Source organism: Thalassophryne amazonica, chromosome 1 (assembly GCF_902500255.1).
Source record: "Thalassophryne amazonica chromosome 1, fThaAma1.1, whole genome shotgun sequence".
Lineage (NCBI taxonomy): Eukaryota > Metazoa > Chordata > Actinopteri > Batrachoidiformes > Batrachoididae > Thalassophryne > Thalassophryne amazonica.
Genome location: NC_047103.1, coordinates 109987229 through 110003882, shown reverse-complemented (window position 1 = coordinate 110003882; position 16654 = coordinate 109987229). Strand labels below are relative to the sequence as shown.

The 16654-nt window shown below is 43.3% G+C and overlaps 1 protein-coding gene across 2 annotated transcripts in view; it reads left to right on the top strand.

The window, feature by feature from the left end:
* cars2 (cysteinyl-tRNA synthetase 2, mitochondrial) overlaps positions 1–16255 on the top strand; it is a 294966-nt gene extending 278711 nt beyond the window's left edge. Inside the window, exons 13-14 of one of the 2 annotated variants that reach the window (XM_034173360.1) lie at positions 15692–15892; positions 15990–16255. In XM_034173360.1, coding sequence (XP_034029251.1) covers positions 15692–15892; positions 15990–16055 — 267 coding nt within the window. In that variant the 3' untranslated portion in view covers positions 16056–16255. The remainder of the gene's footprint in view (positions 1–15691; positions 15893–15989) is intronic. The other variant, XM_034173352.1, reaches the window with a different exon arrangement.
* Positions 16256–16654: the final 399 nt, after the last annotated feature.

Below are 16654 nucleotides of genomic sequence, written 5' to 3'. Positions count from 1 at the left end.
AGACTAAAACAGTTAAATGTGGAATATTAAATATTAGGTCTCTCTCTTCTAAGTCCCTGTTGGTAAATGATATAATAATTGATCAACATATTGATTTATTCTGCCTTACAGAAACCTGGTTACAGCAGGATGAATATGTTAGTTTAAATGAGTCAACACCCCCGAGTCACACTAACTGTCAGAATGCTCGTAGCACGGGCCGGGGCGGAGGATTAGCAGCAATCTTCCATTCCAGCTTATTAATTAATCAAAAACCCAGACAGAGCTTTAATTCATTTGAAAGCTTGACTCTTAGTCTTGTCCATCCAAATTGGAAGTCCCCAAAACCAGTTTTATTTGTTATTATCTATCGTCCACCTGGTCGTTACTGTGAGTTTCTCTGTGAATTTTCAGACCTTTTGTCTGACTTAGTGCTTAGCTCAGATAAGATAATTATAGTGGGCGATTTTAACATCCACACAGATGCTGAGAATGACAGCCTCAACACTGCATTTAATCTATTATTAGACTCAATTGGCTTTGCTCAAAATGTGAATGAGTCCACCCACCACTTTAATCATATCTTAGATCTTGTTCTGACTTATGGTATGGAAATAGAAGACTTAACAGTATTCCCTGAAAACTCCCTTCTGTCTGATCATTTCTTAATAACATTTACATTTACTCTGATGGACTACCCAGCAGTGGGGAATAAGTTTCATTACACTAGAAGTCTTTCAGAAAGCGCTGTAACTAGGTTTAAGGATATGATTCCTTCTTTATGTTCTCTAATGCCATATAACAACACAGTGCAGAGTAGCTACCTAAACTCTGTAAGTGAGATAGAGTATCTCGTCAATAGTTTTACATCCTCATTGAAGGCAACTTTGGATACTGTAGCTCCTCTGAAAAAGAGAGCTTTAAATCAAAAGTGCCTGACTCCATGGTATAACTCACAAACTCGTAGCTTAAAGCAGATAACCCGTAAGTTGGAGAGGAAATGGCGTCTCACTAATTTAGAAGATCTTCACTTAGCCTGGAAAAAGAGTCTGTTGCTCTATAAAAAAAACCCTCCGTAAAGCTAGGACATCTTTCTACTCATCACTAATTGAAGAAAATAAGAACAACCCCAGGTTTCTTTTCAGCACTGTAGCCAGGCTGACAAAGAGTCAGAGCTCTATTGAGCTGAGTATTCCATTAACTTTAACTAGTAATGACTTCATGACTTTCTTTGCTAACAAAATTTTAACTATTAGAGAAAAAATTACTCATAACCATCCCAAAGATGTATCGTTATCTTTGGCTGCTTTCAGTGATGCCGGTAACTCAGATAAAACTGAAGTTATTGTACTTGGCCCCACAAATCTTAGAAACATGGTGTCTAATCAGATCCTTACTCTGGATGGCATTACCCTGACCTCTAGTAATACTGTGAGAAATCTTGGAGTCATTTTTGATCAGGATATGTCATTCAAAGCACATATTAATCAAATATGTAGGACTGCTTTTTTGCATTTACGCAATATCTCTAAAATTAGAAAGGTCTTGTCTCAGAGTGATGCTGAAAAACTAATTCATGCATTTATTTCCTCTAGGCTGGACTATTGTAATTCATTATTATCAGGTTGTCCTAAAAGTTCCCTAAAAAGCCTTCAGTTAATTCAAAATGCTGCAGCTAGAGTACTAACGGGGACTAGAAGGAGAGAGCATATCTCACCCATATTGGCCTCTCTTCATTGGCTTCCTGTTAACTCTAGAATAGAATTTAAAATTCTTCTTCTTACTTATAAGGTTTTGAATAATCAGGTCCCATCTTATCTTAGGGACCTCGTAGTACCATATCACCCCAATAGAGCGCTTCGCTCTCAGACTGCAGGCTTACTTGTAGTTCCTAGGGTTTGTAAGAGTAGAATGGGAGGCAGAGCCTTCAGCTTTCAGGCTCCTCTCCTGTGGAACCAGCTCCCAATTCAGATCAGGGAGACAGACACCCTCTCTACTTTTAAGATTAGGCTTAAAACTTTCCTTTTTGCTAAAGCTTATAGTTAGGGCTGGATCAGGTGACCCTGAACCATCCTTTAGTTATGCTGCTATAGACGTAGACTGCTGGGGGGTTCCCACGATGCACTGTTTCTTTCTCTTTTGCTCTGTATGCACCACTCTGCATTTAATCATTAGTGATCGATCTCTGCTCCCCTCCACAGCATGTCTTTTTCCTGGTTCTCTCCCTCAGCCCCAACCAGTCCCAGCAGAAGACTGCCCCTCCCTGAGCCTGGTTCTGCTGGAGGTTTCTTCCTGTTAAAAGGGAGTTTTTCCTTCCCACTGTAGCCAAGTGCTTGCTCACAGGGGGTCGTTTTGACCGTTGGGGTTTTACATAATTATTGTATGGCCTTGCCTTACAATATAAGGCGCCTTGGGGCAACTGTTTGTTGTGATTTGGCGCTATATAAAAAAAAAATTGATTGATTGATTGATTCCTCGACTCTCTGTGTAACGTTGTTTAAATCGGCGTTGAGCCCATCCACGCGATTTGCCATTTCTTCTCTGAAAGCGCTCACCTCGGCTTTAAGAAAGTCAATTTTGTCGTTAAACTCTCTTTTAATGTTATCTTCAACATTTTTCAGCGCTGCCAAAATATTAGCTTGAATAGCATCCATGGTCGTATTTTCAGCTAATTTACTAGCTTCAGGGTTAGCTTCCGTGATCTCCGCGAGCGTACCTTCTCTGTCTTTCGCAGTTTCTTGTACAGTTGTTCTTATCTTCTTCTTATTGCCCCCTGACATTTTTATAAAACGTTCGTTTGAATTTGAGTAGTTTTTTGTCAGGGGGGTGACGGACCGTCGTGGAGCTCAGAAGTTATGCTGTTACTCGGCTCCTCGTCATCCCGGAAGTCCGACAAAGAGGTTATATTTACACACAAACGAAACAGTTTCCACCTAGCTAGCAGGCTGTGACGTCACCACACTATCATCCGCAAAATGGTTTATAAATCCTTCCAGAGGTGTTAACAGGTTACAAAAATGGTGTTTTCAGTTTTAGAAGTGTTTATTTCTTTTTTCCCATCTGCATATATAGTAATGGTAAATGCCACACTGGCAGAACCATTTATGTACGAGGGCTGTCCGTAAAGTATATGTCCTTTTTATTTTTTTCAAAAACTATATGGATTTCATTCATATGTTTTTACGTCAGACATGCTTGAACCCTTGTGCACATGCGTGAGTTTTTCCACGCCTGTCGGTGACGTCATTCGCCCTTGAGCACTCCTTGTGGGAGGAGTCGTCCAGCCCCTCGTCGGAATTCCTTTGTCTGAGAAGTTGCTGAGAGACTGGCACTTTGTTTGATCAAAATTTTTTCTAAACCTGTGAGACACATCGAAGTGGACATGGTTCGAAAAATTAAGCTGGTTTTCAGTGAAAATTTTAACAGCTGATGAGAGATTTTGAGGTGATTCTGTCGCTTTAAGGACTTTTCACGGTGCGAGACGTCGCGCAGCGCTCTCAGGCAGCGTCATCAGCCTGTTTCAAGCTTAAAACCTCCACATTTCAGGCTCTGTTGATCCAGGATGTCGTGAGAGAACAGAGAAGTTTCAGAAGAAGTCGGTTTCAGCATTTTATTCGGATATTCCACTGTTAAAGGAGATTTTTTTAATGAAAGACGTGCGGGCGGATTGCAGCGTTGGCTCGCAGCCGCCGCGACGCTCCGTCACAGGAAAAACACCTCTGCTGGAAGCCTTAAGGACAAGTTGGAACATCTCCAGCTGATAAACAATTTCTCATATACTCACTCCACTGAAAGCCATCAAAAGCCAACTGGATTTTAACAAATGGTTATCAACACGGAGGTGTTTTTCCTGTGCCGCCGCGCCGCGTCGGCTGCGTCCCGATTTTTTTAATGAAAGACGTGCGGACGGGTCCGCGCACGTCTTTCATTAAAAAAATCTCCTTTAACAGTGGAATATCCGGATAAAATGCTGAAACCGACTTCTTCTGAAATGTCTCTGTTCTCTCACGACGTCCTGGATCAATAGAGCCTGAAATGTGGAGGTTTTAAGCTTGAAACAGGCTGATGACGCCGCCTGAGAGCGCTGCGCGACGTCTCGCACCGTGAAAAGTCCTTAAAGCGACAGAATCACCTCAAAATCTCTCATCAGCTGTTAAAATTTTCACTGAAAACCAGCTTAATTTTTCGAACCATGTCCACTTCGATGTGTCTCACAGGTTTAGAAAAAATTTTGATCAAACAAAGCGCCAGTCTCTCAGCAACTTCTCAGACAAAGGAATTCCGACGAGGGGCTGGACGACTCCTCCCACAAGGAGTGCTCACAGGCGAATGACGTCACCGACAGGCGTGGAAAAACTCACGCATGCGCACGAGGGTTCAAGCATGTCTGACGTAAAAACATATGAATGAAATCCATATAGTTTTTGAAAAAAATAAAAAGGACCTATACTTTACGGACAGCCCTCGTACATAAGTACACATATATGCAATTTATTCTTGCAAGACAGTAGGTATGTAGTGCGTGAGTGAACGTGGTGTGTGTGTGTGACCCCCATCTGCCCTTCCCGATCAGCCTACACCATCCTACTCAAAGCCAACCGACAACTTCCATCAGGAAGGGCCGACTACCAAAACAACACAAAGACAGACAAGAACGAAAGACTAGTGGTGAAGGCAATAACTGTGAAGAGATTAAATTGAGACACCGAGCAGACAGGGCCCCAACAATACAACTTACCAGGACAAACAACCACAGATGAACAAACAGTGACAGCAACAGTCTGTTGTCTAATTAGTGAGCATTCATACCCTAATCAAGGACACCAGAGTCTTGATCCCCTTTAGAACACCCAAAACCAAATTGTGGTGATGGCCACAAACACATAACTATCCACACACAGAGATCCAGATCACAGCTAAATATCCAATCACTACTGTGGCTGGTGTGTTGGGCCAAGACAAAAGTACAGAACCTTACCATATGACGTGGAGCACTCTGGCACATCAGAATGTAGTTTGATAATTGAGGGTGCTGGCAACTCAAGGGAGGAAACATCATTTTGCATGTCCATAGCGTCTAGACTTAAGGAGGATTTTCATCAGCTCTCCACTGGCACTGTTTACGGTGCGGGTGGGGAGCTGTTGACCCTGACTGGGGATGTTGTTGGGCGGTGGAAGGAGTACTTCGAGGATCTCCTCAATCCCATCGTCACGTCTTCCGAAGAGGAAGCAGAGACTGGGGACCCAGAGGCGGACTCATCCATTACCCAGGCAGAAGTCACCGAGGTGGTTAGAAAGCTCCTCGGTGGCAAGGCTCCTGGGGTGGATGAAATCCGTCCTGAGTACCTTAAGTCTCTGGATGTTGTGGGACTGTGTTGGCTGACACGCCTCTGCAACATCGCGTGGCGATCGGGGACAGTGCCTCTGGATTGGCAGACCGGGGTGGTGGTCCCTCTGTTTAAGAAGGGGGACCGGAGGGTGTGTTCCAGCTATAGGGGGTCGCACTCCTCAGCCTCCCCAGTAAGGTGTATTCCAAAGTACTGGAGAGGAGAATTCGACCGATGGTCGAACCTCGTATTCAGGAGGAGCACTGTGGTTTTCGTCCTGGTCGCAGCACACTGGACCAGCTCTACACGCTCCATTGGGTGCTCGAGGGTTCATGGGAGTTCGCCCAACCAGTCCACGTGTGTTTTGTGGATCTGGAGAAGGCGTTCGACTGTGTCCCTCGGGGCACCCTGTGGGGAGTGCTCTGGGAGTACGGGGTCCGGGGTCCTTTGCTAAGGGCTATCCGGTCCCTGTACGACCGCAGCAGGAGCTTGGTTCGCATTGCCGGTAGTAAGTCAAACCTGTTTCCAGTGCACGTTGGCCTCCGTCAGGGCTGCCCTTTCTCACTGGTTTTGTTCCTTATTTTTATGGACAGAATTTCTAGGCGCAGCCAGGGTGTAGAGGGGGTCTGGTTTGGGAACCACAGAATCTTGTCTCTGCTGTTTGCAGACGATGTGGTTCTGTTGGCTTCGTCAAATCAGGACCTTGAGCGTGCACTGGGGCGGTTTGCAGCCGAGTGTGAGGCGTCCGGGATGAGAATCAGCACCTCCAAATCCGAGGCCATGGTTCTCGACCGGAAAAAGGTGCTTTGCCCTCTTCAGGTCGGTGGAGTGTCCTTGCCTCAAGTGGAGGAGTTTAAGTATCTCGGGGTCTTGTTCACGAGTGAGGGACGGATGGAGCGTGAGATCGATAGACGGATCGGTGCAGCATCTGCAGTGATGCGGTCGCTGTATCGGACCATCGTGGTGAAGAGAGAGCTGAGTAGGGGGGCAAAGCTCTCGATTTACCGATCGATCTACGTTCCGATCCTCACCTATGGTCATGAGATTTGGCTTATGACCGAAAGAACGAGATCGCGGGTACAAGCGGCCGAGATGAGTTTCCTCCGCAGGGTGGCTGGGCGCTCCCTTAGAGATAGGGTGAGGAGCTCGGTCACTCGGGAGGAGCTCGGAGTCGAGCCGCTGCTCCTTCACGTCGAAAGGAGTCAGTTGAGGTGGCTCGGGCATCTTTTCCGGATGCCCCCTAGACGCCTTGCTGGAGAGGAGTTCCGGGCGCGTCCCATTGGGAGGAGGCCCCGGGGAAGACCCAGGACATGCTGGAGGGATTACATCTCTCGGCTGGCTTGGGAACGCCTTGGGGTTCCCCCGGAGGAGCTGGGGGAGGTGTGTGTGGATCGGGAGGTCTGGGCGGCTTTGCTTGAGCTGCTGCCCCCGCGACCTGACTCCGGATAAAGCGGAAGAAAATGGATGGATGGATGGATTTTCATCCATGTATTAAAAATAATCATTGTATTTATAATTGTTCGGTTGTGCAGTCATTTTAGCCTCCATAAAATGGCTGTAAATGATGAATGTCATGTTTTTATCAAACTCATTGAATTAAAGTTGAAACATCACATATTCATTGCCTCATTTCAACTTCACTGTGGTGAAGTACAGAGGTAGAATTACAAAAATTTCTGCACTGTCTAAATCAAGGGTCACCAACCCTATTCCTGGAGGGCACCTGTCCTGCATGTTTTCTACGTCTAACTACTCAAGTCACACATTTTTTTAAAGTGGTGTTTTCCAGCTCTTGATTGGCTGAGCACACCTGATAGAGTTAATTGTCTGGGAGTAGATCAGGGAGAGATAGAAAACATACAGGGCAGGTGCCCTCCATAAACAGGGTTGGTGACCCCTGGTAAATACTTTTGTACCTGACTGCAAATCATATCTGCTGTAGGGTTCTGAAAGGTTGTTCATAAAAAGTGTGCAAGTCTGATACAAGCCCTGATGCCTATTGAGCATTGAGCCAGTGATCATCCCTGAAGAGGGGAGCGTGGAATTCTTTCTCCAGTGCCATACAAAGCTTCTGAATGTCTTGTCTTACCACTTCAGGCGTTCAATGAACCTGCTAACCTCGCAGCTAGATGTTCGTCTGACAAGATAGATAAAGTCATCACTGGTTGCTTGAGGAAATCTTCTGAGAGAGTATTTGATGTCATCCAAGTAAGCACCAGTGTCCAGGGTGCCATCAGGACTTGGAATCAAAGCGAGTTACGTGTCATGCGATCTTATCAAGTTCTCGATCAGTGAGAATTGAAAGAGGCTGAGTGTGTGTAGGAGGATTGTGAGGTGAGTTTTCAAGAGTCACGATACCTGTCAAAGTTTTCTGGAGGACAAGAGCCTGTTTCCATGAAGGGAGGTGGAAAAAACCCTCTGTATGTACCTGTATGTACCTCTCCAAGTATTTTTGGTCAAAGTCATGCAGCTGTATGAAGTGTTTCATGCAAGATTTTTCCAGGTCTCACCTTAGTGAAAACACTTCTTCACTTGTGAGCTCCAACTGTTGGCGAGTTTCAGTCAGACAAAGTCTGTGTCAATAAGTTGTTTGCAAAGTTCTTGGTTCTTTGATTTTTCAAGAGCGAGAACTTGTCTGCATGTTTTAGTCTCGTTTTGCAGGGTTGTGCTTTCACAACGTGCCTGGTTGAGTTCGTCATGTAAAGCCCCTTTCACACCGGGGCTGCTCCCAGTTGTTTTCTGTGGTGTCATGATGACACAGGAATATCTGCGTCAGTTGCACGCAGCAGGGGCAGAGAGGAGGTGAGAACGCAGCTTGCATGTTCTCTGCACAGAGAAGTCAGAGTGCACAATTTGGCTGCAGACAGACTGTGCACTCTGACTTCTCTTCTACTTGTGCTGAGCTGCAGGGCTGCGCTCTGAGTTCTGTTATAGTTCATTTTTCCTCCTTTGACCGCGAGATACGCGCACCCGAACAAACAGTCCTTGAGCAAATGTGGAGATGTCTGGAGTTCTACTTGATGTTGACATGTACTGGACTTATGCCCTTTTTTAACTGTGATGAGAGAGTTTGAGGAGAGAAAGGAACTAACTGCCTAACTAATTTTTTTTCTTTTAATTGTTCACATGTGCGCGCGTGAGAGAAGAAGCTGCTTCACAGTGCCTCTCTTCACCAGACAGCTCCACACACAGAGGAGCAGCAGCTGCAATCAGCATTTTTTTTACTGTGGTCTTTTTTTTTTAGTTTTTACTGCATTGAGTACACGGTATAAAAACAATCCTGCGTGATTTATACTTCGGGAACAACGGAACACAGCAGAAATCATAAATTGGCATCAGGCAGCATGGTCTTTCGAGGGTGTGGCTTCCGAGTCAAGCCGAGTAAAGCCTCTTTGCCCCAAGTTACACCTCTTTGCCCCGACTTGCGCTGGAACCACTTCCTTTCTGCGTCAAACACAGGACACCAAAAAATTAAACACGTTTAATTTTATGGCGCCCGACTTGCTTCCTCCTTTGTGCCCCTCGCGCTGTTGTGGCCCTGAGCTGCATCATCTCGGCACTGAGTTGCTTCCACGCGGTGTTGTCATAATGACGCACAGCACAACTGGGAGCAACCGGGAGCACCCCCAGTGTGAAAGGGGCTTAAGTCAGTGATTGTCTCGTCACGTTCGCTGGTGGGTTCTTCCAGCGTGCGGACCTTATCACTGAGTACTGTGACTGTTACCTTTTCATCTTTAATGCGTTGTTCAGCATGGATCAAAGATTTTTCAGTCTCATCTAGTCTGTTTCAATCGCTGGTTCTCCTCCTTCTGTTCCTGGAATTGAGAAACAGACTGTGATAACAATTTTCAATTTCAAATTATTTTCTTTTATATTGCACCAAATCACAACAGAGTTGCCTCAAGGCGCTTCACACAAGTAACAGGGCTGTGAAAACTTCGCGGATCCGCGGGATTCTGCGGATTTCATCATGGGGAGGCGGGGCGGGGTGTTAGTGATGTACTCTTTAATGAATGAATGCATTTACGAGGTCTATTAGAAAAGTATCCGACCTTATTATTTTTTTCAAAAACTATATGGATTTGAATCACGTGCGATTACATCAGACAAGCTTGAACCCTCGTGGGCATGCGAGAGTTTTTTCATGCCTGTCGGTTGCGTCATTCGCCTGTGGGCAGGCTTTGAGTGAGGAGTGGTCCACCCCTCCCGTCTATTTTTTCATTGTTTAGGAATGGCTCAGAGACTGCCGCTTTGCTTGATCAAAATTTTTTCAGAAACTGTAAGGCACATCTGAGTGGACAGCATTTGAGAAATTCAGCTGGTTTTCGGTGAAAATTTTAAGGGCTGATGAGAGATTATGGAGTGTTACTGTCGCTTTAAGGACAACCCACGGAGCCGGAGGGTGTGCCGCGCTCCGAGCCGCCGTCGTCAGCCTGTTTTGAGCTGAAAACTTCCAAATTTAAGCCTCTGTTGACCCAGGACGTCGTGAGAGAACAGAGAACTTTCAGAAGAGGTCGGGATCAGCAGTCTATCCAGACATTCCACTGTTAAAGGAGATTTTGTAATGAAAGACATGCGGACGGATTCGTGCGTCGACAGGCAGCCCCTCATGGCTCGGCGCCACAGAGAAACACCTCTGTTGGAAGCGTTACAAGACAAGTTTGAACATGCCCAGCTGTTAAACAGTTTCTCAGATACTCGCTCGACTGAAAACCATCGAAAGCCGCCTGAATTTTACGAATGGTTATCAACATGGAGGTGTTTCTCTGTGTGAAGAGTTTCAGTCAGGTTTTAGAATTCATCATAGTACAGAAACAGCATTAGTGAAGGTTACAAATGATCTTCTTATGGCCTCAGACAGTGGACTCATCTCTGTGCTTGTTCTGTTAGACCTCAGTGCTGCTTTTGATACTGTTGACCATAAAATTTTATTACAGAGATTAGAGCATGCCATAGGTATTAAAGGCACTGCGCTGCGGTGGTTTGAATCATATTTATCTAATAGATTACAATTTGTTCATGTAAATGGGGAATCTTCTTCACAGACTAAGGTTAATTATGGAGTTCCACAAAGTTCTGTGCTAGGACCAATTTTATTCACTTTATACATGCTTCCCTTAGGCAGTATTATTAGACGGCATTGCTTAAATTTTCATTGTTATGCAGATGATACCCAGCTTTATCTATCCATGAAGCCAGAGGACACACACCAATTAGCTAAACTGCAGGATTGTCTTACAGACATAAAGACATGGATGACCTCTAATTTCCTGCTTTTAAACTCAGATAAAACTGAAGTTATTGTACTTGGCCCCACAAAACTTAGAAACATGGTGTCTAACCAGATCCTTACTCTGGATGGCATTACCCTGACCTCTAGTAATACTGTGAGAAATCTTGGAGTCATTTTTGATCAGGATATGTCATTCAAAGCGCATATTAAACAAATATGTAGGACTGCTTTTTTGCATTTACGCAATATCTCTAAAATTAGAAAGGTCTTGTCTCAGAGTGATGCTGAAAAACTAATTCATGCATTTATTTCCTCTAGGCTGGACTGTTGTAATTCATTATTATCAGGTTGTCCTAAAAGTTCCCTGAAAAGCCTTCAGTTAATTCAAAATGCTGCAGCTAGAGTACTAACGGGGACTAGAAGGAGAGAGCATATCTCACCCATATTGGCCTCTCTTCATTGGCTTCCTGTTAATTCTAGATAGAATTTAAAATTCTTCTTCTTACTTATAAGATTTTGAATAATCAGGTCCCATCTTATCTTAGGGACCTCATAGTACCATATCATCCCAATAGAGTGCTTCGCTCTCAGACTGCAGGCTTACTTGTAGTTCCTAGGGTTTGTAAGAGTAGAATGGGAGGCAGAGCCTTCAGCTTTCAGGCTCCTCTCCTGTGGAACCAGCTCCCAATTCAGATCAGGGAGACAGACACCCTCTCTACTTTTAAGATTAGGCTTAAAACTTTCCTTTTTGCTAAAGCTTATAGTTAGGGCTGGATCAGGTGACCCTGAACCATCCCTTAGTTATGCTGCTATAGACTTAGACTGCTGGGGGGTTCCCATGATGCACTGAGTGTTTCTTTCTCTTTTTGCTCTGTATGCACCACTCTGCATTTAATCATTAGTGATTGATCTCTGCTCCCCTCCACAGCATGTCTTTTTCCTGGTTCTCTCCCTCAGCCCCAACCAGTCCCAGCAGAAGACTGCCCCTCCCTGAGCCTGGTTCTGCTGGAGGTTTCTTCCTGTTAAAAGGGAGTTTTTCCTTCCCACTGTCGCCAAGTGCTTGCTCACAGGGGGTCGTTTTGACCGTTGGGGTTTTTACGTAATTATTGTATGGCCTTGCCTTACAATATAAAGCGCCTTGGGGCAACTGTTGATGTGATTTGGCGCCATATAAATAAAATTGATTGATTGATTGACCACTGCTTGGTTCTAACTTTTTAAAGGGGACTTACGTCATTAAACTCCGCCCATTTAGGGTATGTAAATTGACAGAAAACTGGATGTGCTCGAGAAAGACAAAGAAATGATTCAACCTTTAAAACATTAATTATTTTGTAAAACACTTTGTTCTAAAACACTTTTGAATGGATATAGCATTATTAAAGACTTAAACACATCCTTTGGATAAACAGAATATTCCACCGTTATCAAAACATGGATAAGTCAGAAAAACAACATCACATTTAAACACACATTAGTTACAAAGAGCACATCATTTAAATGAAGTGATTATATGCAAAACATTTTGTTTGAATAATCAACACAAACATTAGAATTTTATAGATACATAACATAAAATAATGGTCTCTTGCATTCCTATTTAAACAAAAGGTATCCTTTTTCTGCACTTAGACCTAGAGATAATAGCTGGTTGTCAAGGCTCAAAGTTTATGGCCACATCTTATCATGGAAGAGCTCTTGTTGTAGTCTGGAGAGGTTCTGGCCTTGGCGTGAGGCCATAAAAGGTGTATTCTCCTGGCCTGGAGAAGTTCAGATTCTGACGTGAAGCAATTATAATGTCATGTAATTCACATTCTCAGGGTGCAGGACTACTTTGTGTCCCTAAGGTGAATAAGAAGTCTGCGGGTCACAGAGCTTTCGCTTATCGTGCCCCTGTTCTGTGGAATGATCTCCCTGCGTCAATAAAACAATCAGATTCTGTGGAGACTTTCAAGTCCAGAGTTAAGACACACTTATTTTCCCTTTCATATGGCTAGCATACTGCTGCAGTTTTGTTTTACACTTTTTACTCTTTTAATTCATGGTATTAGTAATTGAAGTGGGCCGCGGCCTCAACTTCACCTAAATTCTGGGTCTTTTAGTGAAGCTTAGGGCTAGCGGCTGGCGAGCACCTTAGTATTTCTTCTGTTTTTCTTGTTGATTAAAGCTATTATACAGTATTTTTTGTCTTTCTGATGCCTGATTCTGTTTTTTCTCTGTTTAAGGTGCAGCTCCATCCAGAGATGGGAGTTGTATTTGTGTTGGTGACCCTCCTGTCCTGTGCACCAACAGCAATTCTTGTATATTCGTCCGTGAATTGTTCTGTGAATTATTTCTGTAATTTATGTTTGTAGCATGGCCCAAGCAGAGGGTCACCCCTTTGAGTCTGGTCTGCTTGAGGTTTCTTCCTCAGAGGGAGTTTTTCCTTACCACTGTTGCTCTGGGTGTTGGTAAGGTTAGACCTTACCTGTGTGAAGCGCCTTGAGTCAACTCTGATTTTTTATTATATAATTATTATATAATTATATAATAAGATAATTATAGTGGGCGATTTTAACATCCACACAGATGCTGAGAATGACAGCCTCAACACTGCATTTAATCTATTATTAGACTCTGTTGGCTTTGCTCAAAAAGTAAATGAGTCGACCCACCACTTTAATCATATCTTAGATCTTGTTCTGACTTATGGTATGGAAATAGAAGACTTAACAGTATTCCCTGAAAACTCCCTTCTGTCTGATCATTTCTTAATAACATTTACATTTACTCTGATGGACTACCCAGCAGTGGGGAATAAGTTTCATTACACTAGAAGTCTTTCAGAAAGCGCTGTAACTAGGTTTAAGGATATGATTCCTTCTTTCTGTTTTCTAATGCCATATACCAACACAGTGCAGAGTAGCTACCTAAACTCTGTAAGTGAGATAGAGTATCTCGTCAATAGTTTTACATCCTCATTGAAGACAACTTTGGATGCTGTAGCTCCTCTAAAAAAGAGAGCTTTAAATCAGAAGTGCCTGACTCTGTGGTATAACTCACAAACTCGTAGCTTAAAGCAGATAACCCGTAAGTTGGAGAGGAAATGGCGTCTCACTAATTTAGAAGATCTTCACTTAGCCTGGAAAAAGAGTCTGTTGCTCTATAAAAAAGCCCTCCGTAAAGCTAGGAGATCTTTCTACTCATCACTAATTGAAGAAAATAAGAACAACCCCAGGTTTTTTTTCAGCACTGTAGCCAGGCTGACAAAGAGTCAGAGCTCTATTGAGCTGAGTATTCCATTAACTTTAACTAGTAATGACTTCATGACTTTCTTTGCTAACAAAATTTTAACTATTAGAGAAAAAATTACTCATAACCATCCCAAAGACGTATCGTTATCTTTGGCTGCTTTTTGCTAAAGCTTATAGTTAGGGCTGGATCAGGTGACCCTGAACCATCCCTTAGTTATGCTGCTATAGACGTAGACTGCTGGGGGGTTCCCATGATGCACTGTTTCTTTCTCTTTTTGCTCTGTATGCACCACTCTGCATTTAATCATTAGTGATCGATCTCTGCTCCCCTCCACAGCATGTCTTTTTCCTGGTTCTCTCCCTCAGCCCCAACCAGTCCCAGCAGAAGACTGCCCCTCCCTGAGCCTGGTTCTGCTGGAGGTTTCTTCCTGTTAAAAGGGAGTTTTTCCTTCCCACTGTAGCCAAGTGCTTGCTCACAGGGGGTCGTTTTGACCGTTGGGGTTTTACATAATTATTGTATGGCCTTGCCTTACAATATAAAGCGCCTTGGGGCAACTGTTTGTTGTGATTTGGCGCTATATAAAAAAATTGATTGATTGATTGATTGATTTGGTGCTATATAAAGGAAATAAATTGAAATTGAAATTGACAAACTCTGAGTTACAGTTCTGTTGTGATGTGGGCCAGAGTGGAGACCCACGGGGGGTGTCTCCAACACTTATGTCCAGATGGAACCAGGAATTTCTCAGTTAGGAGTGATAACACAACAGTCTCTGTCCTCAGTTCAAAACATCAGCTTTTTGTTGAGAAAGCATTAATGTATTTATTTAATTACGGTGAATCGAGGCCATGCGCTACATCTGTTTTGTGTTTGTGTTGAGTGGACTTCTTTCGGATCCAATGGCAGACAGCAACAGTTTAAGGTGCATTTACCACCACCTACCGGACTGGTGACTGATTGCTGAGATTTTACAAAACCTTAACTCCTGGCAGCCATAGTCATTTGTTTAGATGTGATGAAGTAATCTAGTTCCTTTAGATATTTAAATAATTCTTTTTGCATGATGTGTGATGGGTTTTGAAGCAGATTTCCAAGGGACACTGGTCGGAAACACTCTAACGTCCAAAGTGAACCTGAACTACACCACCCACAATGCTCCCTGCATCAACTGCTTAATGATGACATCATCAGCAAGCAACAGACAGTCTGCCATAAATAAACACACAACAGACAGACTAAAATATTTGATTTTAGGGTGTACAAACATTTTTGACCGTTGAACTTTGCTCACTTAACCAGAAAAAAAAAATGTTATCGGACTAAAAGTTATCAGAAATAACTTTCAGTCCTATAACTTAAGATAATTGGTCCGATGATGGTTTTAGAACTTATCTGAAAAGTGAATCCGCTAGCAGAAACATTAGCTTCGATAATTACCTGCTATCAGATTAGCTGAACTGTGCCCACCACTGCATCTAAAAAGCAACTTTGACTTGTCTGCATCAGCTGGATGGTTAGTGGATGCTGGATCGATGATGCATTAGTTGGTGGTGTGTTAATTATTGAGCAAATGGACCTTTTCCACACAGAAATGTACTAACTCAGAGAAGTGAACCATTACCTTCTGATTACTTCACAGGTTTTACATCCTAAAACACAAATAATTCAGTCACAAGTCTATACAGCCCTGTGGGTAGGGTTTTATATGAATGTAGCCGAAGCTTCCTTCTCTCCCAAAATATGTGTGGGTTTGAAGTTACATTTGGCTTGAAGGTAGCTTGTTGCCTCTTTAATTTCTAAGCCTAGGACTCGTGGGTGCCAAGGTCTCTGCTGCTTGTTGGAGCAGTGACCTGAAGGAGCACCCAGATTGGCAAGTGTTTCATCTGATCATTTAATGTTTTGTCTTTACTGATATCAGGAAGAACGCGTGGTGAGTACTGCAGGAAGCCTGGAAGCTGTCATTGACCACCTGACTCAGTTTAGAAGTGAAGTTCGAGCATTTGCCCTTACTCATCAGGAAGCCTCCCAAAAACCTGGACTGTACCCTGAAAGAATGACTCTTCTAAAAGCCTGTGACACCCTGAGAAATAACTTGGCACCCCTGGGTGTGCAGATAAAGGTATGCTGGATATGAAAACACAGACATCAGATTTACACAGTTTGTACAGGACTTTGGATTGAAAAGTTAATTCATTTGTATGTTCTCATGATTTTAGGACAGAGGAGCCACCTCTACATGGGAGATAACCTGTGCAAGACACAAAGACCTCTCTGACGAATAATGATGGCTTTAATGAAGTCTAGCATTTCATTCTGTAAATAGAGGTCATCCCCTCCAGTTTAACGCAATAACTAAAAACAGTAAACTGTCATCTTGTAAATCATTAAGTAAAAATGGCATATGAGGATAAACTGATTAAACTTTTGTTTTAAATATTGTTTTGTTTACTTGGTGCTCCAGATCAATACAGATCAATTTTGGTATATATACAACCCCTGGCAAAAATTATGGAATCACCAGCCTCGGAGGATGTTCATTCAGTTGTTTAATTTTGTAGAAAAAAAGCAGATCACAGACATGACACAAAACTAAAGTCATTTCAAATGGCAACTTTCTGGCTTTAAGAAACACTATAAGAAATCAAGAAAAAAAGATTGTGGCAGTCAGTAACGGTTACTTTTTTAGACCAAGCAGAGGAAAAAAATATGGAATCACTCAATTCTGAGGAAAAAATATGGAATCACCCTGTAAATTTTCATCCCCAAAACTAACACCTGCATCATATCAGATCTGCTCGTTAGTCTTCATCTAAAAAGGAGTGATCACACCTTGGAGAGCTGTTGCACCAAGTGGACTGACATGAATCATGGCTCTAACACG